Raw genomic sequence first — 25,252 nt, forward strand, 5'->3', positions numbered from 1 at the left:
TATGGTAAATACTAGCCTCTCTCATCAGACAGCATCAGTGCAGCCTCCAACACAGATGTTGGGTTTGTTTCGTACTGTACAGCTACTTCACTTGATGTCACCAAGTTGAATCAAAAAACTCATTAACTTTTATTCAATCATGCTATTGCTGTACTTTTTTTTGGATAATCAGTTAAGTGAGATGTACGGATTTACTCTGCCTTCTCCTGCACTGTAATATTTATCAGTTTCTTTGTGTTGTGACAGCAGAGAAAGATGCTTGCGTGCATATTAATACTTTTCTAACAGGTCATGCTTTTCTTGATGGCTGAGAATAGGTTTCCATGTTTGTTTTTCTTTGTCCTTTATACTACCTTGAGGCAGAGTGTTCCTGTCTTTGTTTATGGGTCACCTACATGCAGAGCCTTTCTGCATGCTGTTTGTTTCTTTATTTACAGTAGCATTGTACTTGAAGGAGTGTCCTACTTGTGTTGGTTGTTTTTTTTTCCGCTCATAATTTTCTGCTCCCGTAATAAGTCACCCTTTACAGCCTTTGTTTCAAATATTTTGGAGGAGAGTGCCAGATTTAACCGTTGCTCTGAACATTATTTTGCATATTTCCGTCAGCCACATTCATATTTGCAAAGCAAACACTTCAGGCGTCAGTACTTTCGAGCAAACATTTTGGTTTCGACAATGGAGCATGACAAGCCTCTTTCTTGTGAAGAGCCTGTATTCAGTGTTTGTTTTAGCCTGAGTTTGATTAGAGTTCTGTTTGGCTGCCAATTTCAATCCCTGTTGGACCACCACCCAACAGAACAGGCAAATTCCTAAGTGGCCCTGCACCGCAGATCACCAGGCACTACCAACCACACCATGACAGACAGCAAAGAGAAAAAGCTGGATTTCCGAAAGTCTAAAGTGACTCCTCCATATCTCTGTTGTGATTCTTCTCCTGCACCAAACCCTATGCAATATTCAAGACAGTTTGAGCCTAGACTAGTCCATGTGTATGTATGCCTGTGTGTGGGTGTGTGCATGCATGTTGTGTACTGTCCTTGTGTGTGTGGCAGCAGTCTGTGTCTGTCTGTGCATTGGTGTGTGCATGCCGTCTGTATCCAAATGTCCCTGCAGTGTCCAATTAGTTCAGAGATGCGTTCAATCATGAGGTGACCAGCAGGTGTCTGGTTCTGTTGCAACCCCAAGCCAAAGAGACACATAAATAAACTGGCAGAGGAATACGTGGGGACTCCTCAGCTGTTTTATTCTGTAGTCTCTCCAACTCTCCTGCCCTTGCTCTCTCTCTCTCCCTCCCTCTCTCTGTGTCGCTGGGACCTCTGTGATGTCAGAGTAGTGAGGATGCCAGCAGCTTTCCTCATAGATCACCTGACACGGCCGTTGGTCCCAGGGTACTCCCTCTGTCAGGCAGGGACACACAGTGTCTGCCAGCCAATTTACACCAGTCCCCAGTGAATGACCTCCACCTACCTAAAGTGGACATCCTCTGTGCGTGTGTGTACTTGTTTGGTGTATATGGATTGTGTGTAAGGGTTTCCACTTGCTTTGTGTTTACATCCGTGTCTGTTTGGAAATGAGCTGCTGTTCAGGTGTCTATTCTGTGTGTGTGGCTTGCCATATGAGTGTGTGAGCCTGAGCTGCAGTTGCACAGGAAGGGGAGGCCTAGCCAACCTCACATCTTTACCCCAGGATGCTTTTTTCTTTGAGGCGTTACTCTTGACTGAGAGCCAAATATGAGTCCTAATAAAACAAGCTCCACAATTACTGTTTTACCACCCAGTGGCAGAGCAAAGAAACAGAGGCCTTTGAAATAGAAAATGCACAATCAAATAAAACTAGGCCAAGATAAATTAGATTAGAGACTACATCTAAGCCGCAGCGGCAGCCAGAAATCTCCCATTTATCATATCCAAACGTTTTCCAACCGCAATGCTGAACTTCTACAAATGAGCTTTTATATGTTCCTTCATTTTAAATCTGATAATGTACCTCACCTTACTCCCCTTTCCTCCTCTCTCCCATTCTCCTCCTATTCTTTGTCTCCTTTTCAATTCTCAACTTACCCTTATCTGCTCACATCTTTCCTCTGTCCCCTCCACATCTCTTTCTTCTGTTCTATATTCTTTGGTCTTTGGCCTTTTCCCATTTCCTCTCTCCCTCCCCTGCCATCTCCATGATATCTTTCATTTCTACAATGCTTTGTTTTCATTTTGTGTCTCTTCCTTTTTTCCCCTCCTCTCCTCCTCTCCGCTCCAAACACCCCTCCTCTACTCCAGTATTTGTGTGTCCGGGGACGCTGCTGAGGGTGCAGGTGCCCAGCTCTCAGCAGGAGGCCGAGCACCAGGCAGGGGCATGGTGTAAGGATCCGCTGCAGTCTGGGGACCGTCTGTACGTCATGCCCTGGACCCCCTATCGCACTGACATGCTGTACGAATACGCCTCCTGGGAAGACTTCAAACAGAACCGAGCCACCACCACCTACAAGTGAGCGCGCCTCCCACTGTCGAGGATGATCAAATGGCATCTGCTGCCGTATTGATTAATTGGCTTTTCATGTGGATGTGGTTGGTGATAGCAGAATGGCCCCACTGTGGTGTCAGCGTGCTCACCATGAGGCCATCTTGTGCCATGCAGAGTAGATAAATTGATTTGCTCATCTGGATTTCTGCCCTACTCATGAGGTTCTCTCTCAACAGGCTGCCCAACAGAGTTGATGGCACCGGCTTTGTTGTGTACGACGGTGCTGTGTTTTACAACAAAGAACGCACACGAAACATAGTCAAGTATGACCTACGTACACGCATCAAGAGTGGTGAAGCCATTGTCACGAACGCCAACTATCATGACACCTCGCCCTACCGCTGGGGAGGGAAGTCGGATATTGACTTGGCTGTGGATGAGAATGGCCTCTGGGTGATTTACGCCACTGAATCCAACAACGGACGGCTGGTGGTCAGCCAGGTGGGTCAGCAGCGGTGCACAGAAGGGGATGCGATGCGGATTATGAATGCAGGAGTGGATTATATCAAAATCTCTCTGACTAGTCAGGCAAAAGGTCATACGTACACATGAATAACTTACACGTGGGATTACACAAGCACACTGACAAATAAGATGAAGAGATGTTGCTGGACAAAGGAAAGAGTCACATAAACATAATCTGCAAAAGGTTAGGCATAATTTTATATCTCATCATATCAAAGCACCGATCTTCAATAGTAGGGCAAAGTATTGTTTTGTGATTTCAAAAATTGCGTGATTCACTAGCTTCTAATCTCACAATGGTGACAGTGTTTTATAACCATGTATAGTACTGTGCATATATTTTTTAGATATACTGTTTATCTACTGTAGTACAAATTCACATATCTTTGCCGTGCTCACTTGGCAGACTTAAAAATGTGATCCATCACAGTAAACTGCACAACATTCATTTTTTAACCCCAGTCAGTTCTTTGTTTCTTAACAAACAAAACTGCAATCAGGCAGCAAGTTCCCACATAAACAGAGCTTAAATTAATGTGTTGTTCAGACAGACGGGTCCCATTTATTATCACTATCTTTGACCTTAGCAGGAAATTGTTTTTCAAACTATATAAGTTATACTATCCATCTAAAATATCAAACCCTGCATGAGCTATTAGAGTGTGGAATAATAGAGCAGCAAAGTAATAAACAACAAAGTGATCACTTTCAACGTCTATGAGTTTCGTTTTTTACTTTTCCTGCCTCAGACTCAGGGAGGTCTCTATTATGCAGTGTCGAGGTGTATTTCCAACAGATCCCCATTAGTTGTGTTGGGAAACTAACAACTTAACGTATCTTCAAGCTGCATCAATGCAAACTGATGTTAGGAAATCAGATTGTATAACCTCTTAAGCTGAAGAATGTTTAAGAGAATATACAGACTGAAGCGTCACTTCAAGCTATCTAGAACAGTAGTTTGCGCATTAAGTTTTGACCGAGTTAAGCATTTCTTCTTTGCCCACAGGTGAACCCTTACACCTTGCGCTTTGAAGGCACCTGGGAGACCAGCTTTGACAAGAGGATGGCGTCCAACGCCTTCATGGCTTGTGGAGTGCTTTATGCTGTGCGCTCAGTCTACCAGGACGATGACAGTGAGGCAGGAGGCGACTTGGTGATGTATGCCTACAACACCAACCGTGCACGAGAGGAACCCGTTAACATCGCCTTCCCCAACCCCTATCAGTATATTTCCTCTGTGGACTACAATCCTCGAGACAACCAGCTTTATGTCTGGAACAATTACAACGTCCTGCGCTACCCGCTGGAGTTTGGACCACCAGACCCCACCACTGGTAAGGAATGATCCTGCAGAACGCACATGGAAACAAAACGTTTTGTGTTAATAAATGCAAAAATACAAGATGGTCATAAAACGGATGTATTTTCTCCATTGATTCCAATCACATCTTACCACCAAGTTTAACCCGTGACGAAGCTGTAAAGTTGTAAGACCAAGCTGATACTTCTATACGATTGTAAAATGAATATTTACACTTAACACTCTGATAAAATTAATCATCTTGACACTACCACAAGTGCTATAAATAGGAATATTAGGAGTACAGACCTCACAGTGTTTCCTTCAAAGAAAAGATTCTGTATTTTGCATATAAATTTCAAAGATTAATCCATAAAAAAATCATCAAATGTAATCGGAAAACTGTATTTCTCTTACGATTATTTCATATCTATAAAACATGAGATCATTAAAGAGAGTCTTGTGTTTGTCCAGGGAGAGTGGTTGTTTGATTTGGTAAAACTCATGTTTCATCGTATAAGTAATCTGCTATGCTGTAATGCATAATGATGTTTTTTGCTTGATCCAGGAACACTTAAATCAGGCCATGCAGCACGTGTTTATCTGACATTTGGATGCCTCAGATATCTAATCATTATTTTTCCATTCCCAGCCATAGTTACAGTAAAGAGCAGCCTCTCAGGTATGACTGCTGGAGCACTTCATATCAACTTCACTGTGTCATGGATAATGAAAAAGTCATTCCGAAATGATAAGGGGGAGGATGAAATGGGAACGCCACACTGCATTTTGGCAGTCCATCAGTATGAGAGGGTGGTTTGGATGTACTGTATATCTGAGCCGCATAAAGGCCTGTATGAAGCTCAGATTAGGCCCAGAGAGAGACGAGGCAGAGACAGACGGGCGGCAGCACTCAGAGAGTTGTGCACCGACTCTGCGTTTGATCAGTTAGGATTTTGTAGTTGTGATGTGTGGCTTTTATCTTCGCATTAGGTTTGGTTGTTAGTGATGGTGACTTCTCTGATACATTTGATAAATTATTTACTTCTCTCAGACTTGTGATGATGCTTTCTCGCCATCTCCTCCCTGCTTCTTCTCCTCTCTCTGGAGAGCAGGCTTTGAGAGCCTCAAAAAAGTATTTGTCACCCCAATTATTGTCAGAGTAACTTTTGAACTTGGCTTCTGAGAGACATCTTACATTCACATGCATGTGTCCTTCATTCTCTTGATCTCTTTTCTTTGGCTTTTGCTGTCAGGTTTTGCTGCTCTCTTAAAAAGCTCTTATATCCTCTGAGAAGTCTCGAACTCACTCCGTTTCTCATTTGTCTCTCTGAATTGCTTGGGTTTCCTTAGGCCCTCTGACCACTACCCAAGTGACCACCACCCTTCCAGCCAGGCCTTTCACCTCCAGCGCCAGTCCCTCTACTGCCCGCCCTCTGGTCCCCACCTCACGTCCAATTGGCTCCATCAACAAGCATCCTGATCTTCGACCAATCACAGCCACTGTGCCTGTGACCCGCCGACCACCCCGTCCTCCTCCAGGCCCAGAGCAACATGTCTGCGAGGCCAAGCTGGTCCGTGGCGTCCCGTGGCCCACCACACAGCCAGGAGAAACAGTAGACCGGCCTTGTCCCAAAGGATCTCTTGGTGAGGACATCTGCATGTGTATATTTTTAAACGTCCGTGCATTTTTCCACTCCATGAAGCAAACAACATATGGTGTTTTACTTGCACTGTACATCCTCCACCCATGTTGATGTTTGCAATGTATATCTATGCATGTACTCAAGTGATCAGCATGTTTGTGCTCTCACTGTTGTTTTTTTTCCACTGTTGCCTTCTTCTGTTCCTGCGTCAGTCCCACCAGTAGGCACAGTCCCCTAGGACTCTCAGATGAAAGCTCGTCCTCCTCAAATGAAAGGGGCCATCTCCCTCAGAAACAGAGCTGATTGAAAGTGGCGAATAGTGAAATGAAAGGCCACACAGCACAGGCTTCACCTCCCTTCATGCTAGTTACTGTACCCCTAAACATCCAGCCATCAAACAAATACTCCCTCTAGTCACAGAAAAAAGCACCCCCCTCCCCATCTTTCTCTACACTCCATTTTGCCATTTCTTTATGTTCTCTGTGTGTTAAATTAGCAGCTGGCTTAATTGCCTCGTCTTGGCACAGCTCTCAAACCTAATCTGTGGTCGATGGAGGCGAGTATAGAGAAAAGCGGGAGAGAGGAGAGAAAAGTCAGTGGGAATGAGAAAAAGGGTGTATAAAATGCAACGGCACATCTGCTCTGATCCTTCTACCACTATGAAGCGATGCTGCATTGTCTCTGTCGTCTCTGCTCTTCCGATCTGCTTCTCCCCTCCTCCCTCCCTCCCTCCCTCCCCTCCTCCCTCCCTCTGTGGTCTCTCTTCTCTCCTGTTTTTTATCCCGCCTTGTCTTTGTGACTTGATGTTGGCTGTTTGTGTTAGCGGCAGCAGATAGACCCTTCTCTGGTTTTATCCCCGCGTGGTGTCCTTTCTCTGAACCCTCGTAAGTGAACGGAAAAAAGCAGAGCTGGAAATGAGGTTTGGTGGAAGGTGCTTCCCTTCAGGTGTTTTTATTGACAGTGAGGGATCATACCTGATGTCTTTGGTGTGTGCCTGTGTGCACAGAGTAAATGTTATGTGGTACGTGAGCATGTGTTCCTTTTAAATCCTTCTTCTCAAAAGCATGAAGGCCCTGTTCTGCTGCTGTCGTTTTTCTTTCCTCCTCTTCTCTCACTTCACTTTCTCACTACCCCATACTCCATTATTTAACCTTTTTTGCTTCTGACCCATTTTCTTTGAGACTTTTACTCAACCTCCGTTTTCCCTCTCATCTTCAAACACTTGGAGTATTGCATTTTTAAAATTCATTTCCTTCCATTTTTCGTGGTTAGAAAAAAAAGCTATCACACTTACATTTTTGTGTTCATCCCTCTCCTCCACACTTTCCCCTTTAATTGCAGACACCTAATGCTTATTATCTCTCCATTACTTTCCCTTCCTCCCCACCAATTTCTCCCTCCTCTGCTTCTTTTCTCCAGGCATCGCTTCGTTCCAGTGCTTGGCGGAACAGGTCATGTGGAACCCACGGGGTCCTGACCTGAGTAACTGCACCTCCCCGTGGGTCAACCAGGTGGCCCAGAAGGTGAGACCTGGAGTCCTACCCTCTGGCCATGGGTCTGTCCCTTTCCTCTGCCCCACTGCCCCGGCCGGCCTCCCCGTCCACCTCCACGCACACATTAACATATCTCTAAGGCTGTCCTGATTAAAATACAGACTCACTTCAACTGGCCCCTTCATTACAAGGCATCTGCTCTTAATGCTTAATTAACTCTATTTTTTCACTAATATACTTTAATTACAGCCAGGCTAAATTATTTTTTTAAAAATCCAGCTTAGGGTCTCACAGCTTGCAGCAGCTCTGCCAGTTTAATTTCATTCAGTTTCACTTCAAAATAATCTCTTATACCTATGCAATTGCTAAACTCTAAATGATGCGCTGCGGTTTTTACGACTGCTATTTCAACTTCCAAATTGTGATGCAGTATCCCCTGCAGTAATGTGATCATTTAACAATTTTGACCAGCTTTCACACAGTCCTAAAAAACGTGAAAGAAATGCACACGTGTTAACGCAGCTACATTTCTGCTGGAGACATCTTTGAATATTTTGCCATGCACACCGTCGGCTCTCTTAAAGGTTTTTTAAGCGTGCGTGTGCCTGGAAGGGTAAATAGCAGCACTCTGAAAAGTAACATCATTGAAAGAGTCCATTATACCTTCTCCTTTTGGCAAAAATCAATTGCAATTGCGAGGCGGTTTCTAAGGGTGTAATTTGCAAGTGAAGCCGCGCTAGGCAGAATAAAAGCTTCATGATGTGGCCATGTTTGTCTACAGTGATACAAGAAAAGCTGTTAATAAGGAGGCAAATCTGATTACTGCACAATCAACATGGAAACGTAGGGCTTTCTTCTGTGTGTCTTGTGATGGTAGTGTTCATTGTGAACATTTAACAATTTTAAAGCAAATCTGTTTTCAGAACCTTACACTATCACTGTATGAAAATGAGTGTGTTTCATGTGTGTTCTTCTGCAGATAAAGAGTGGGGAGAACGCTGCCAGCATAGCCGGTGAGCTCGTGACCCACACACGGGGTCGGATCCAGGCTGGAGACGTTAGTTCCTCCGTCCGACTGATCGAGCAGCTGCTGGATATACTGGACGCCCAGCTTCAGGCACTAAGGCCTGGAAACAAGGAGCCAGCCGGACGAAACTACAACAAGGTAGAAGAAAGTGCAGACACGTGCATAAATACACAAACACTCCCAAAAAATATTTAATTCAAGCATTAGCAAGGAAGGCTGAGGTTAATGTGAATTTACCCCTCTGGTGCACATACAAGGACTGTTGGGTTTTTAATTTACAATTTTTTTTGTTTAGTTCTTTAATTCCAGGCTTTGTTTTCTCCCTTCCAGTTTCAGAAGCGAGAGCGGACCTGTCGGGCGTACATCCAGGTAGCATTTCTCTTTTATCTGCCTGCTTTACATGCCTGTGGAGTAGGACTGCTCTGTGACTTAGAATAAATGAGGGAAGATAAATCCTTGAGCAGACTAGGTTTGTGGATGAGATTCCTTTTGCTCAGTGCTCCGTATTATGATTGATACCGCCTTTGGAGTCATCACTTATAGAATTTCTGGTTTGTGCTGAAGAGCAGCATGAGTAAGATTTGGAATAACTCCTGGCACGGCCATGTACACTTCTTAAATGTTGAAGGATTTCCCAGAGCAGCAAAGGATGAGTTACAGTTTTTTGATTGCTCATGGTGTACATAGATTTGAAATATGGCTTCAGCTAATGAAGAAGTCATCTGTCTGTGACATAATGTTGCACTGTAATAAAGCTTAAATGTATAAAGCTGGCCTTGGCCTCATTGTGTTGCACAATAAGGTACAATATCTGTCACTCTGAAACGTAATTTGACTATAGTATGAAAGGCTGCAGTTTGTGTTACTACACCCTACTGTGCTTTTTCAATATTTGTGCAATATCGCTGGTTCTGAGAAAGCTGTAATCTAATATCATGAAAAGGCCTCGTGTATGCTTCTCTGTAATGATGAAATGCAGCACTCTGCAACACACAGTCTTTATGTGTCTTGACCTGTCTGCAGCATACTGTAATATGACCCCGCATCTTCAGATCTCAGTTGGTGCAAGATGAATGTAAAGGCTGCTGTGTAGTATGTAACTGTACCTTTTTTTTTGGTCCCTCACTGCAAGGTAGCTCAGGATAATAACCGCTGATCCAAGGATAAACCAAAAACACCCTGTGTCTTTTTCCTCGTGTAGCAGACAGAGTGCATTCTGATGCTAAATTCATTTTCTTAACAGCAATAGTCTTTACTCTACACAGCAGTCAATCCTTCATTTTGAGAGGCCTGAGCAAGAGAATTACATGATTCATCAAGCAGGCTACTCCAATAAATTGGATAGCTGATACAACCATCAAAATTGCCATTAAATGAATTGTAAGTGTGAAATAGAATGGTAATATGTCTGACATTGCACAGTAATAAATGTAGTGCAGGGGAGTGGGGAGTTTCTAGGAAATGATAGTAGAATGGTGGACTTTGTTCTCCCAAGTGCTCATATAATGTGGTGTAACTTTACAATAGAATGTACAAAATGAGAAATTACCAAGGCAGTGAAGAACAAATCAAGAACTAACAGGTAATTACTAAGTAGCTAATTAATAGCTAATAGCACTTCCTGGAACCAAGAACAGACTGCTAGAAACGGTGTTAATGAACCAGCGTGTAATAAATAGTTACCAAATATCCAGAATTAGGTTTTCTCAGAATTGGGTGCTAAATGACACAAAAACCAAGGAGCAGAACAATCCTATTACAAACATGCAATTTTGTGTTCCCCTGTGTGCTGTTTAGTACAATTCTAAGTAGGTGTTACCTTGCTGTTATTTTACATTACAGTTTTGTGTCAGCTCATGGAAACTAGAGAAGTGGCAATATAAAAACAAAAAACAAACATTATTTAGAGCGTCTGCATTGTGTGAATGTGTGTGTGAATATGTGACACAATATGTGACGTATCTTGTAAAGCGTTTTGGGTACCTTGCAGGTATAGTAAAGCGCTATATAAATACAGACCATTTACCATTTAATCCGCTCATGTTTTTACCTTTCATGAGTTAGTTCACCTAGTTCCTCTTTTGTCACATATATTTCTTAGATTGTATGTGCCTTACTCTAAGGTATTCTTAGTAATATTCATACAGGCTACTACACTGGAAAAAAATGCCCCTCTCAAAACAAGGAAAAAAAGCTTATTTCAAGGAGCTTTTACCTTGAAATAAGTGAAAAAAAAATCTGCCAATAGAACAAGTAAAAATGGCTTGCTAAGATTTCTTAATATAAGATATATTTACAATATTGAGATCTTAAAATTAGCTGGGAAAACTTATTGTAAGCTATATTTTACCAGGATTGTCAAGCTTAGGTGCCTTAAAATAAGCCAGACATGCTAAAAAAAAATGGCAGTTTTTCACTTAAAAATAGATTTTTGTTTACATGTAACCTTCTAATTTGAAATGTATAAAACTGATTTTGAGTTTTCTTATAAAATACAACTCAAAATAAGATAATGTCAGGATTATTTGACCTAACAAGAAATTCAAGATGCCTTGTCTTTAAACGAGTCCGTCCATCTTGCTGAAATGTCACTTGTTAAGTGAATTTATCTTAAATCGAGTGGGATGAGACATTTTGACTAAAAATAAGACAAATAGACTTGGTAAGATTTTGAGTTTTTGCAGTGTATTATTAACACTGTTAACGCTAATAATATTACAAAATCTCCTGCATGTGCTAGGCGGTGGTGCAAACAGTCGACAACTTGCTCCGTCCTGAGAATCTGGAGTCATGGCAGGACATGAACAGCACAGAGCAGGCTCACACTGCCACCATGCTGCTGGACGTCCTGGAAAAAGGAGCTTTCCTTCTGGCCAACAACATGTACGGGAATCGCTTTTCTGACCGGGCCCCTAGCATTGGTAAGAAACATCATTAATTGCATTGCTTACAGCAGACATATAGATGAAGCGCTGTTTAGACCGCTATTTGTGAAACTGTGCCTCCAGATTGTGCCTCTAAATTCCTTCTGGGTGTGTCTTTGACAGCTAAGAGGTTTTATTTAAAATGTCTGCCTACTGTTTTTCCACCATCAGATCTCGAGGTGCATGTTGTAAACACAGAGATGGAGCTGCAGGACTTGTCCTTCCCGCAGGATTACGCCAGCGACAGCACCATCCAGCTTTCAGCCTCCACCATCAAACAGTACAGTCGCAACGGTCAGCAGGCCTCACCCCTCCCCGTCCGCACCCCGAGGACTGAAAAATTGCACTGTCCTGTTCAGCCCACTCTCTTATGTTTCCATTTGCATTTTCATGGAAGCTTAAAACAATCTGCATGCAGTTGACTAAGTTATTGGTTCATAATAATAGGCTAATCAGATTAACAAAAGCGCTGAGACAATTTCTTTTCTTGATGGTTTCTTAACAGCGGTCTTAATAGAATAGCTGGGGAGGCGTGTAGATTACAATCGGCCCCAGTCTGACAGAGCAATCTCAGCACTCCCTCTCCTCTCTCTTCCCCATTCCATTCCCTCGCTCCGTCTTTCCACCATCTTATCCCCCTCTCCCATCTCTCTTGTTTCTAACTCCCCTCACCCTCCTACCCACCCACACACACACACACACACACACACGCACCCTTTGTCATCCCCCCACCAACCCACCTCTCGATCGCTACCCTCCCCCTTTCCATGGCCCCCTCAACCCTACCCTTTTCTGTTTTCTGTCTCCGCTCAGCTCTGCAGTGGGAACGAGATTAGAATGATTGAAACAAACGCACATGAAATATTCATATGGAATAATAAGAGATCTGTGAATGCTTGAGGGATGAATGTTCCATTGCCCTCCACATTAAATCTCGCTCTCTTCCACCAGTCAAAATGAAACGGTCCTTACCATCATTCTAACCTTCACTAACTCTCTCTCTCTGTCTCCCTTTCACTCACCCTGTCACTCCCTACTCTCTGTCTCTGCCACTCTTGCTTCCATTACCATATTCTGCCCCTATTGCTGTATTTGGCATCCCTCTGTCTTCACTATTCTGTCTGTATTTTCTCTTTTCCTGAAACATTTCTTTCACTCATTTTACTTTTGTTCCTCTTCATCGGTGTGCGTTTCCCTCCAATATGCAGGACAAGTCAAGGTGGTGTTCATTCTGTATAAAAATTTGGGATCCTTCTTATCCACCGAGAACGCCACAGTGAAGATGGAAGTGGACGGATCAAACCAAGATAAGAAGCGCTTGGCAGTCAACTCCCACGTAATTGCTGCCTCCATCAACAAAGAGTCCAGCAGAGTGTTTCTCACTCAGCCGGTGGTCTTCACACTCAAACACCTACAGGTAGCCTGATTCCAATTCTCACTGAATCGACACCTTGATACATAATCCTTTGACATTTTCCTTCATCCCTCTCTGTGTCTATATCTGCAGTTGGACAACTATTACACTCCGAATTGCTCCTTCTGGAACTACTCTGAGCGCTCCATGACAGGCCAGTGGTCGTCGCAGGGCTGCAGGCTGCTGGACACCAACGACACGCACACCACCTGCTCCTGCAGCCACCTCACCAACTTTGCCGTGCTCATGGCTCACCACGAGCCCGATGTAAGTAAACAAGGGCGTGGTGGAGACACAGTGAAAATGGGAGCCGGGTAAAATTTATGCAGATGTTCGCGTGAGCATTAGCGTTCGCTCACTCTTAGTCACACGCCCTCACACACATGCACATTAATATTTCTTCTCAAGGCTGACAAGCTCTTTGTTTTGAATTTTCTCTTTTCCTGCTTTCACTCCGACATTCAGGGAGGCACGGGCTTACAAATTCATGTCCCTCTACTTCTAGCTGACATTCACATGAATTTGAATGTCATGTACTATTTTTTTCAGGACGTCTTGTCTCTTGTCTTCACACTTTAGCTCCTTGCATATATTTACAAATATTAAATAAGGCAATTTGGCTCTTTCTCTCCCCCTCCCTCTTTCCATCCATCCTCCTATTGTTTCCACTGCTTATCTCCCATCCCCCCATTCTTCTAACTCTTTGTTCTTTATTTTCCTTCTCTATTTGTCTGATTCGACTGCATTTCTATGTCCACCTGCCTTTCCCCCCCTCCCACACACCTCTCCACAACATCAATCATCCATTTCTGTTTACCCGACGCTGCCCCATCCTTGATATCAGGGGCGGATGCACAAGCTGATCCTTTTCGTGATCACCTGGGTCGGGATTGTCATCTCCCTAGTGTGTCTAGCGATCTGCATCTCCACTTTCTGCTTCCTGCGAGGCCTGCAAACTGACCGCAACACCATCCACAAGAACCTTTGCATCAACCTCTTCATTGCCGAGCTGCTCTTCCTCATCGGCATCGACAAGACCGAAAACCATGTGAGTCTGCAAGCACACAAGCTGATGCCCGCAACAGCTGTTTAGTTTTTGCTTGTTTTCTTAGAGAGGAAATATTTTCTCATAGCCTCCTTCAAAACCCAATTGACATGCCTCAGCACCTAATGAAAGTTTAGTTTTTATTATGTATTCCAACTTTAAAATGACCGAGTTACAGCATAACACAAGTGACTTTTTAACTTTTTTACTGTATGACTGAAATTGAGGCAGTGTGTCATTACGTTACTCTATAAAACATTTACTGCTCTGTGTAATGAATTACCACTCAATAATATGCACAGAGCCAGTCACCCAGGGGGCAGCTTTTCATTTTCCCCCTGTCAGTGTCCAGTACTGGTAGCCGATAGTGACTCTTTTCTGTCCTCTCCTGTTTTTTTTTTTTCCGCTCAGTTATATGTTTTAATCTTAACTGTTTCTCCTCCTTCATCCTAATATTTTCATCCCTCCTCTCCTTCTCCTCCCTGGCTGGAACCCTCAGATTGCCTGTCCCATCTTTGCTGGCCTTCTGCATTTCTTCTTCTTGGCTGCCTTCTCCTGGATGTGTCTGGAGGGTGTGCAACTCTATCTCATGCTGGTGGAGGTCTTTGAGAGCGAGTACTCCCGCAAAAAGTACTACTATCTGTGCGGCTACTGCTTCCCCGCACTGGTGGTGGGCATCTCAGCAGCCATAGACTACAGGAGCTATGGGACCAAGAAAGCGTACGTGTGAAGACAGGCCTTTTGCACCTGCAGATTGAGAAGTAGGATTATGCTATTCCCCCAGCTGGAAATGTAATATGTAGTGCTTTGTGAATGGCTCTTGCACCTCCCCACAGACTGGGTTTTCTGAACACACTTAGCCAAAGCCTGATGATTAGCCTTCATATGATAATCCGCTGAGACAGGGAAATAGTGTGCGCATGCCTGCCAGTGTGTGTGTGTCTGTGTGCATGTGGCTCAGAGTGTGTGTGTGTGTTTGTTCGTTGGCTTAGTTGCGTATAACTCTTCCTTTTCCTCTGTGCCACTCCAGATGCTGGCTGCGAGTGGATAACTACTTCATCTGGAGCTTCATTGGACCCGTTTCATTTGTTATTATGGTATTAGCTTTACTGTCAAACAGTATTATTCCCTTCCCCTTTTTTTTTCAGTCAAACCAAAAGTATTTCATCAGTATGCTTTCCAAGTGAGGTTATTCGCAGTTCAAATTCAGTATTCTTAGAGGAGACTGTAGAGTTCATATCACGCTTAGTTATTTCTGCCTATCTTCTGTCCTCAGCTCAACCTCATTTTCCTCATGATCACTTTACACAAAATGATCCGCAACTCTTCAGCACTGAAGCCTGACTCCAGCCGCCTGGATAACATCAAGTGAGTTCAGCTTATTCAATGTGACAGCGTCTTTTTCAAGAAAAATATAGTTATGCTTAAAAAGCCACACTTTCAGACAGTTTCTGAATTGTTTCAGCGTTTCTATTCATCAAGTCATTATTTGGCAACATTTTCTTGCCTATCAGGTCATGGGCTCTAGGTGCTGTTGTCCTGCTCTTCCTGCTTGGACTGACATGGGCTTTTGGCCTCCTCTTTATTAATGAGAACACGGTAATCATGGCCTACCTCTTCACCACCTTCAACGCCTTCCAGGGCATGTTCATCTTCATCTTCCACTGTGCCCTGCAGAAGAAGGTAACAACAATATTTCTCCTTGAAGAGTGGCTTACTGTTATGACGTTATTATGAAACACCAGGTGAAATATTGTGTAGACATATAGATAAAAATCTGACTGATATTCAGCATACATGTTCAGAATGAGTCCATTAGGTACATTTTTGCTGCGGCTGTGCGATAAAAGCCTCCGTTGCTCCACATTGGCTTCAGCCTATTGAAACTAAGTGTTTGTGTTTACGAGTGATTCTAAAACCTGCCCGCTGTGCCCATGGTGTTGTTTTTTTTCTTTTTTTTTACAGGTCCATAAGGAGTACAGTAAATGTCTGCGTCACTCCTATTGCTGCAGTCGCACGTCCAACAACAGCTCCCACGGTTCCCTGAAGAACTCAGGCCTGCGTGCCAACAACCGCTACTACAGTGGCAGCCAAGCTCGCCATGCAGCGGCCCACAGACAGGTGCAGGGAGAACAGACCCACGCATGAAATAGCGGCACACACAAAGCCGTGCAGGCGAACATCTTTTCACATCAGTCATGCCACTACTGGGTTTTACTGTGTGTGTGTGTGTTTTGCTTTTTTTTTTTTTTTTTTTAGAACAAATGGAAAATAAATCTGCCTGTTTGGGAAGCTGATTTTAGTTGTACTGATCAACTTGTTTCAGGGGAATGGAATGACAAATCCATTTTCTTGAATCCAATAACTCTCTTGATACTGCGTGACTTATTTGACGATGTCAAAAAGGATGTCAAAACAAAAGAAATGGCTTTAAAATTAAGTGAAATTTCCGCACTCTGCAGTCATTGTATTTTTTTTTTAATTTAGGTCTGTTATGTAAGATTCTGAAGCGCAAAATGAGTGTATCTGTGGGGGTTTGATTGTTGATCAATATCAATGAGTCACGGATTACTTTGCAAAGCACTTGAATTTACTTACTTACTTTTCTGCCCACAGTCAAGTCAACTGTGTAGCAAGTGAAAACATCGCAGTCTTGTAATACATATCGTTCTTAGTGACACTTTTAAAGTGTGTTACATCATGATTTAAGATGCATCCATCAGATGGTTCTGTTGAAAATCTGGTCTAATCAGTCAGTTTACTTTCTCCTGTTGTAAAAATGTTACTTTAATGCTTCCATCAATTACTGGCAGCCTTGTGCTTAGCAGGGCAGATGACTCATTTATAAAGATATCCTTTGAAGTACATGCACTATATATAGACACAGGCACCGTACAAGACATCCGGAAATACTGTACATGCTGGCATATGCACAACAGCACAGACACATACACAAACAACGACAATTAGTCCACACAATCAACAAACAAGCTTTGCCACAATGTAATAAGATTCTTCCAAATAACAATCGTATCGGCGACTGCGATCATGTCCGACACATCTCGAGCTTATTAGCTCCCCTCATGATAACATGACAAAGCTGTGTGCCTCTTTACCCCGACGCCTCGGTCTCTTTGTCTGGCGTGTTTGCCTATTGTTCTTTGCGGATTAGAGCGAGCCCTACAGTTTTGATTACAGCTGCCCCACTGAGTTGCAAAGTCTACCCGCCGTGCTTCTATATTTAACTTGTTGTGTGTTTGCTGCCACTCACTGCGCCCTGCTCCTTCTTCCAGAGTCGGATCCGCAGGATGTGGAACGACACGGTTCGGAAGCAGACGGAATCTTCTTTCATGGCGGGAGATATCAACAGCACCCCGACACTCAACCGCGGTGAGACTTCCCCCGATCACTGCTCTGTTTACCCGTCATTAAATTATGTACACTTAAATGCTCACAAATGCGTATATTCTAACATGCTCACATAGACTTACACAACAAAATACATAAATAAACCATGGTAATGGAGTGGACACAGAAAAACATTAGAACCACAGGATGATGAAATGTATGTTCGTATATTGATGCAATTTGCCTTGCAGCTATTGAGACAGCCAGCAAATGCCAGTTAGTAGCAGTAGCATTGTAAGCTGAATAACATAATGGTGGAGAATCAGTTGGTGGCTGGCGTGTTTCAGTGTGCAGTGTAGCAGCAGCTGCTGGTCAGTGAAAGCACTTAGCAGCAGCAAAAATATATGGAGCTCAGCTGCTCTGTTATGTAAATATGTGTGTAGTCGGTTTAAGTGAGTTCATGTTTGTGCATGAATCTCTCAAATGAGCTCCAGCTTTTGTAATTAAGCAGATTTAGGTGTAATCAAACTCAAAAAAAGGCAGAGAAGCCACTTGACCACATCACGTAGATCATAAATTGTTTTTTAACTTTCCATTACCCTCAGAAGCGGTTGTGCAGCTATTTCCAGGGAACTTTTTGAGATGGAAGAAGAGCCATTTGTCTCCTGCTTTATTTGTTAATTTGCCTTTGTGAATTTCAATTTTTCAATTAAAAAATTTTGAGCAGGGATGCAGACTAACCATCAGTGTTGCAATATGTTGTGTCATGGTGGCAGTGCGAATTGCATGTTTTGGCACAGTTACAGAGAAAAAAATCTCATAGAATGCAAAATGTTGGGAGTACACAGTTTAAAATTGAGGCTGGCTAAAGTCATATACATATATATATATATATATATATATATATATATATATATATATATATATATATATACACATCCTTATTTTTTTTTAAAAAAACATTTTTTCAATGAAGATAACATTAAATTAATCAGAAATACAGCACAGACATTGCTAATGTGGTAAATGACTATTGTTGCTGGAAACGGCTAATTTTTAATGGAATATCTACATAGAGGTACAGAGGAACATTTCCAGCACCCATTACTCCTGTGTTCTAATGCTACACTGTGTTTGCTAATGGTGTTGAAAGGCTAATTGATGATTAGAAAACCCATGTGCAATTATGTTAGCACATGAATAAAAGTGTGAGTTTTCACGGAAAACATGAAATTGTCTGGCTTTCCCAAATTTTTTGAATGGTAGTGTATATATCAGATGAGGAAGAATATGGGGTGTCAATGAATTTTCGTGATCGACCTCCTTAAACAGTTTTAAATTTTGACAATTTGCTCATTATTTGTGCAATGCTTGTGTCACTGAAAGAGGAAATGCTCTTTTAAGATGCAGTTTTTGCACAAAGTTACTTTTGTAATGTTGAATAGAATCTTTTAAAATTTTCTGCCCTTATGGATATTATATATATATATATATATATATATGTGTGTGTGTGTGTGTGTGTGTGTGTGTATACACATTTATATACAATTTTCAACTGTGTTCTCCCAACATTTTGCCCTTCTATGAGACTGATCGTAACTAAATACACCATGCTGTACTGTAATGGACTGATATGTTGTGATGTTGAGATTTCAGTGTTGTTGTTCAGTTCAAAATTTACATAGTGTCAGTGAATGTGCCATGTTTGGTCGGCTCAGTTCTGATTGGGAGAGTCAGCAGTGTGTGTGTGTGTGTGTATGTGTGTGTGTGTGTGTGTGTGTGTGTGTGTGTGTGTGTGCGGACTGAGAGAGAGAGAGCTGGGGACGGCAGCTAGTTCTAGAATTAAAATCAGGGTTTTTCAGTGTTGTTTTGGCGTTGGCTACAGCCCACAGTAGTCTGTGTTAAGGTTTTAATAAACGTTCAGATAACGAGATCAGGTCTCGCTCGTCTGTCACAGCAGGTCACTACAGTATGTATACACCGTGATTTCTTTGCCTCTAACTCATGTAGTCCCCTCTGAGCACATGGTACATGAATAATACTCTAGCAATTATTTAAGATCTCAGGACATGAAAAATGCGTGTCCCAGCCTCAGTAACTGATCACGTCACTGCTGCAGCAATCAGTGACACTGAGACGATCAAGGTTGGCTCAGGTTCCAGATTGGGCTGGGGGGTGTTGATCATGACACAGAAGCAGTTGCTAAATCAGCCGTCACTCTCTATGCTAATTTCATCCATTTTGTTTTTAATGAACTGATTAGCGTGTGAGCGAACAGGGGGTAATTATTCTAATTGAGGAGAGTGACAGGAGCAAGGCAGGGGATGAGGAAGAGGTGTGCTCTGAGTGAGCTGGATGGATGAGAGGTGTGTGTATTAAGTCTGTCTGTGTGCGTGTGTGTGTGTGTGGCCGGGTGGGTCGGTTTCCGGGGCTTTTCGTCACGATAGAGCAATCACCAGGCCTGGAGGAGACACACTATGTGGATCATTCCATGGTGCACTGTCAAACACAAACAACTGTGCTGTGAAGCCTTTATTTTCTGTGCTTCTGAGAAAAGTTTGGCAGAAAGTGAAAGACGAAAGGGAGTGCGGCAAGGAGGGAGGGGAAAAGGGAGACAGAGAGTAAGGCGCTATCATGGAGCAGTAATTAAAAAGGGAAAATCTGGAGGAGAGATGCTGCATCGCTATCACTGGTATCTCAGATCTCTTTGATTTCCCCACTTCACTTCTGTATGAACCACAATCTTTTTCTGACAATAGTAATCTGTCCAGAAGAAAAGGCACGCCGCACTAACACACACGCACACGTGCACGCGCACGCGCACGCACACACACACACACACACACACACACACACACACACACACACACACACACACACACACAGCCTCCCATGTTTCCCCTTGCCCTACTTTTTCTCCACACTTAAAGCTAGTTCCTTTAATTTTCTACAGGATATTCCTAGGAGGTACACACAGACAGCTAATCCCAACTAATTTGGTGGTATTTGAAAAAATTCTGGCATGAGGAACTGAGAAAATGTGGTTGAGTCAACACAGCGAAGCAAGCCAGAGAATGAAGGGAGAGGGGTTTTGTGTGGCATGCCAGAAAGATGGACAGAGGAAGTGTAGTGAGGAGGGAAAATGACAAATAAATAGCTGTGTGCGAGTGCATATTTTACTTTTTTAGAATTCCCAGCTCCCTTGCTGCGTGATGAACGGTAGGCTGGAGACCTGAAGGTTGCACTTTGCCTCAGACGACTCTCTGTCATGCTGTCCTATTTTTAATTTCATGGCATTTCTGTTCGAGTTGCCTCAGGCTGGAGCCATACATGGGCATTATACAACATTTTCAGTGTGCCATTTCTTTGAATTATATTTGTCTTGTAGTGGCATTCACATTTCACTGTGAAATTAACTGTGTTTCAATGGCTGCACCCTTAGACTACATAATGGCATGCATTACTGTTCTCCCCTATCTGACTACATTGTCAGGAACCAAAGGAAAAAAAAAAGAATGGCAATGCTCCAAACAGTACCTTTCCCCTGCAATTGTATTTTTACTCAAAGGTTACAATCTGCAGGCATAAACAGTGAGGACAGCACTGTGAAATGCATTACTCCATAAAGCACTGGCATAACAAAAATAACCCCATCTGAATAAACCGTAAATATTTTTATGATTCCAGATGTTATTAGAGGCTGGAAATGTGAATTTCAGAACGTTACACCTATCGTGCGCCATGTTTCTGTGCTTCCTATTGCATACGTTTAAGGGAAATTTATGATTATGTTTATGATTATGTTCATTTCTTGAATGTTTGTGTCTTGCAGCGACCATGGGAAACCACCTCCTGACGAACCCGGTGTTGCAGACTCGCACCGGTACCTCTCCTTACAACACTCTGCTGGCTGAGAGCTTCACCCCGCCCTCACCTGGGGTTTTCAACTCGACCGGTTAGCTCCTCATAAACACTTCAGTCAGTGTGTGCAGACGTGTCAGTGCGTGTGTGTGTATATACGATACATACTCAGCTTGCTGTCCTTCTGTCTGTTATTCTGTCAGTAGTTTGACATGGTGTATGCACCCTCACTCCTGCTGAGTATGTGCATGTATGTGTGTGTTTAAGCTTTTTGTGTGTATGTGCAGTTTTCTTGTTGTCTTTTTTTCTCCCAGACTATGTAGCTGTCAGACGGATTCACTAGGCTGAGCAGAACAGAGCCAAGCAGTGCCTACAGCCTAACCAGCCATCTGGTCAGATCTCGAATCTTCATGAGAACAGCCACAAATTGATTAGGAGTTTAGCTACAGCTGTGGCTGCCAGAAATCTTTAGGATGGTTTTTGTGTTCCCAGGCAGAAAAAAAAAGTAGTCAGCTTGAATCCTGATGGCCATAGAAAGGACTCTGACAGCTCCGCGGGTAGGGACAGTCCATCTGGATGTAGGTCGGTCAGGTGTTAATACTCACTTTAAGTGTCTCTGTGTGTGTGTGTCCTTGCTTCTGTTGCAAAATGAGACCGTTCCAACAGCCTGATAGCTGTTTTATCGCATATCTGTGTTCCCACTCCACTCTTTGGATGGCTATTACTGCGGAATTAGACATGTTTTGTTAATTGCTCCATTACAGTACCAATATTCACTGTGTGTGGCTGGTTTTTGGCTGAGTGTGCACCACCACAGAGTATCAGGCTTAGCGTCTGAGGACCGAACTTTAAGGCAGCGTTTCTGTTAAATATTTTAAAGCCTCTCTGCGCAATACGTCAAGCCTGATGGCCACGGGCCTGGCAGCCAAGTCATTTTTAGAAGAGAGTGGTAGAGGATAGGGAGAGCACTTCATTAGAATGTCTAATTACCCACACCACCACTGTAGAGGAACGTTGATTAAAGTCATGCTACATATTAAATTTTAAATACGAACACATTTCTTACTCTTTAGGATGCTGTGGCTTTTGCTTTGCTGTGATGGTAATTTGGGAGAAAAAGCACAGCATCTTTGGTGTGTGGAAGTGAATTCATAAAATAAACATTGCTGCTACTCTACAAGGTTTTGTATGAATTATGTATGTATCCAGGTATCGCTGACAGTAGTAAATAAATATCCCGAGTATTTTTCTGAAACTTAGATCTGCTGTATATGTTGGAGGAATATGGTGTCAAACAAACTGGACTTAGTTGCATAAATCAGAGTCAATGTGACTGCGCATGTGTTTGGGTGTGTGATAAGAGTTGGTTTGATGTGACAAGAAGAGAGAGAGGGGAAAGGGGGCAGAAGAGAATATTTTTACACCATTTCTTTTGAAATGTCTTGAAAACAAATGCATCCAGTTGTAGCGGCATCAGTGAAGAGCACTTACTTGCTGTTGTCTTTCAATTTTTTCACTCCACATGACTTTCTCTGGGATGCACAGGAACCTTCCGTGACCCAAGTAAGTGTAATTAACATTTTCTTCTCTTACTGACATTTGAGTCTCAGTTTATGATGATAATGCCCATACCCTCTGTCTGTGTTTGGGTCCAGAGAGTACATTATCTAAGGCCCGTGACCCCTGTGGAATGGAAACCCTGCCCTTGAATGGTAACTTCAACAACAGCTACTCCCTGCGCAGTGGCCCAGCAAGTGGAGGCGGGGGCAGCTGTGATTTCCTCGGTGGCGGCGGCGGAGAGAGTCCCTCGCCCATGTTCAATCCCCGCAGCTCAGAGACGCTGGGAGGGGGAGGCATCCGACGAAACCTCTCAGATGCAGCAGCGTTTGAGAAAATGATCATCTCTGAGCTTGTGCACAACAACCTGAGAGGTGGTGTTGGAGGAGGAGGTGGAGGTGATGTAGGGGACAGAGTGTATGGGAGCCTGGCCAGGGGACGTCCTCATGGCGGGGTTGGTCGGGGGCCAACGGGGGCTGGGCCAGAGCCGTCTGTAAACATGGATGAAGATGAGGACTTTCTGAGAGAGGGACGGCAGCGTACACCGCAGGATGTAGAGCTGCTTTATAAAGCTCTGGAGGAGCCCCTGCTGTTGCAGCGTGCTCAATCAGTCCTCTACCAGAGCGATCCAGAGGAGTCGGAGAGCTACACGGCCGACCTCACAGAGAGCCTGGGCCACAGCGGCCACAGTGGCCAGAGTGCTGGCGGGCAGGGAGGCAGAGTGCCAGACTCCCCTGCTCGTGACTCCCTGTACACCAGCATCACCAACCTGCGAGACTCACCCTACCCTGACAGCAGTCCTGAGCCCCTGGAAGTGGTGCCTCGTTCAGCTCAGCCCCCTGAGGAGCTCTACTACAGCTCTGGGAGGCCCGCCTTGGGCTCTCGTGGGGCTCCCATGCAGACCTTCCATCAGGCCCCACCCCGGAGACCTAGTGGGGAGGGACACCAGGTTCAGGAGCCTGTCCACAATGAGGGAGATGGACAGATGCAGCTGGTCACCAGCCTGTGACTGGAGCCTTTAGGAGGAAGTTGGGGACTAATGTGATGGCCAGAGCCTCCTCCTAGCTTGTCTCGTTCTCGCGTCTCTCCACTTTCTGCTTGTTTGGTTGCCTTTCTTTCTCTTGACGTTTATTTAACTAACATATGAGTAAACAGAATGACCTTCTCGGGGAGTCGTGGCTGACTCTGCAAAAGCAGCCTTTATCTTCACCCCTCCCCTGTTTTATGGAGATGAGTGATGGGTGTTTTTCCACAGAGTGTTCATCGGCTCTGTCTAACCCCAGTCACCTCCAGTTCTTTTGGTACCCTAAGGCCAAGTCCAGCACTCTGAATGTACCAATCCACCCCCTTTACCTTTTGGACATTTCAAAACTTTCGAACTTTGTTAAAGTTTTTTTAATGTAATTTCTCTTCAGACCTGCCTCCGGAGATGGGAATATCATTTTATATTTTATCTCATTTCCTTTTCTTACCATCCATAGGTCTTTTTCGAGTCATCATTTGATAGGAGTAGTTAGCTGTGGAGACAGGGAATATAGTAGACTATTATAACCTAAAAATGTCTCACAGAAAGCTCTTCATTGTTGCCAAAAATATCTTTTATTGAGCCAGAACAGAAACTAGAACATTCACACGGCAAACAGACACACACACACACACACACACACACACACACACACATACACACACACACACATACACTCACTCATCTAGAAGTGCTCATTACTGAACATCAAAAGTGAAAACAGTACTCCACCTAAGTAAAAGGGAGCACAAGCTTTTGTTCCAAGCAGGCAGTGGGAGCTGAATCAGTGTAGTTGCCTTCATTTTCTCTTGCTGTGAATTGACGACTCTGTACAGAAGTGGAGTAGAGATGGAGACAGAGACTGAGGAGGAGCTGCACCACCCCTCCAGAGATGGAGATACTGCACCCATAAGACTGGCCGATCCTCTCCACTGTTCTCTCTGGTTGTTTGCTTTAGGCATTTGAAGAGTTAAATGACTGCCTTGCTATTGTTTTGAAGAGAGTATTCAATTTGTTGATTGGGTCTACATCCTCTAGGGGCTGAAAGTGTGGATTGGTGTTGCCCCCCTCCCCCTTGTACTTTGCTGTTAGAGCCTAGCCAGTTGAAGTGGACTTGATTCCTGCGTGTTTTTGTGACGAGAAAGACTGTGAACGTCGCAAACTCGCGGGCCGACCAATTGGTGTAACCGTGTACATAGGAACCACACGTGAATCTACTTTATTCCTACTATGTAAATAGAGACACCAGATGATCAAAAGCAACAAAAAGTAATAAATACTATGAAAATGACTTCTTGTACTGCAACAGACTTATGACAGAAAAAATAAAATGTTTTGGAGTTTGTGACCTGAATGATACACTCTATCTCTCTCCCCCATTTGCTTGATCTCTCGCTCTCTCGCTCCTCTGTGCCCCAGCAGTGTGTCGTTCAGCGAAATTCCTTAGCTGTCCAACGGCAAGAGAAAGGCAGAGACGGAGAGAGATTAAGATGTGTGATAGGTTTTATTTATACAAATGAGAAAAAATGGAACCAAAAAAAAAATAATCCTGGCACAATTTTTATGTGATATAATCCATTACGTGTTGTTAATGTTTGACCTTTGACATTCCCAGGGTGGAATCACCAAAG

The 25,252-nt window shown here is 43.5% G+C and overlaps 1 protein-coding gene across 2 annotated transcripts in view; it reads left to right on the top strand.

The window, feature by feature from the left end:
* Positions 1-24,975, top strand: part of adgrl1a (adhesion G protein-coupled receptor L1a) — a 95,195-nt gene extending 70,220 nt beyond the window's left edge. For both annotated transcript variants that reach the window (XM_022210355.2, XM_051941608.1), the window contains 21 exons: positions 2,274-2,481; positions 2,694-2,958; positions 3,989-4,316; positions 5,636-5,929; positions 7,348-7,451; positions 8,401-8,586; positions 8,779-8,817; positions 11,189-11,369; positions 11,544-11,666; positions 12,581-12,789; positions 12,880-13,053; positions 13,631-13,834; positions 14,331-14,551; positions 14,862-14,928; positions 15,108-15,199; positions 15,346-15,514; positions 15,797-15,952; positions 17,125-17,221; positions 21,012-21,134; positions 22,586-22,603; positions 22,696-24,975. In XM_022210355.2, coding sequence (XP_022066047.1) covers positions 2,274-2,481; positions 2,694-2,958; positions 3,989-4,316; positions 5,636-5,929; positions 7,348-7,451; positions 8,401-8,586; positions 8,779-8,817; positions 11,189-11,369; positions 11,544-11,666; positions 12,581-12,789; positions 12,880-13,053; positions 13,631-13,834; positions 14,331-14,551; positions 14,862-14,928; positions 15,108-15,199; positions 15,346-15,514; positions 15,797-15,952; positions 17,125-17,221; positions 21,012-21,134; positions 22,586-22,603; positions 22,696-23,606 — 4,169 coding nt within the window. In that variant the 3' untranslated portion in view covers positions 23,607-24,975. The remainder of the gene's footprint in view (positions 1-2,273; positions 2,482-2,693; positions 2,959-3,988; positions 4,317-5,635; positions 5,930-7,347; positions 7,452-8,400; positions 8,587-8,778; positions 8,818-11,188; positions 11,370-11,543; positions 11,667-12,580; positions 12,790-12,879; positions 13,054-13,630; positions 13,835-14,330; positions 14,552-14,861; positions 14,929-15,107; positions 15,200-15,345; positions 15,515-15,796; positions 15,953-17,124; positions 17,222-21,011; positions 21,135-22,585; positions 22,604-22,695) is intronic.
* The last annotated feature ends 277 nt before the right edge of the window (positions 24,976-25,252 follow it).

This window comes from Acanthochromis polyacanthus, chromosome 21 (assembly GCF_021347895.1).
Source record: "Acanthochromis polyacanthus isolate Apoly-LR-REF ecotype Palm Island chromosome 21, KAUST_Apoly_ChrSc, whole genome shotgun sequence".
NCBI classification, from domain to species: Eukaryota; Metazoa; Chordata; class Actinopteri; family Pomacentridae; genus Acanthochromis; species Acanthochromis polyacanthus.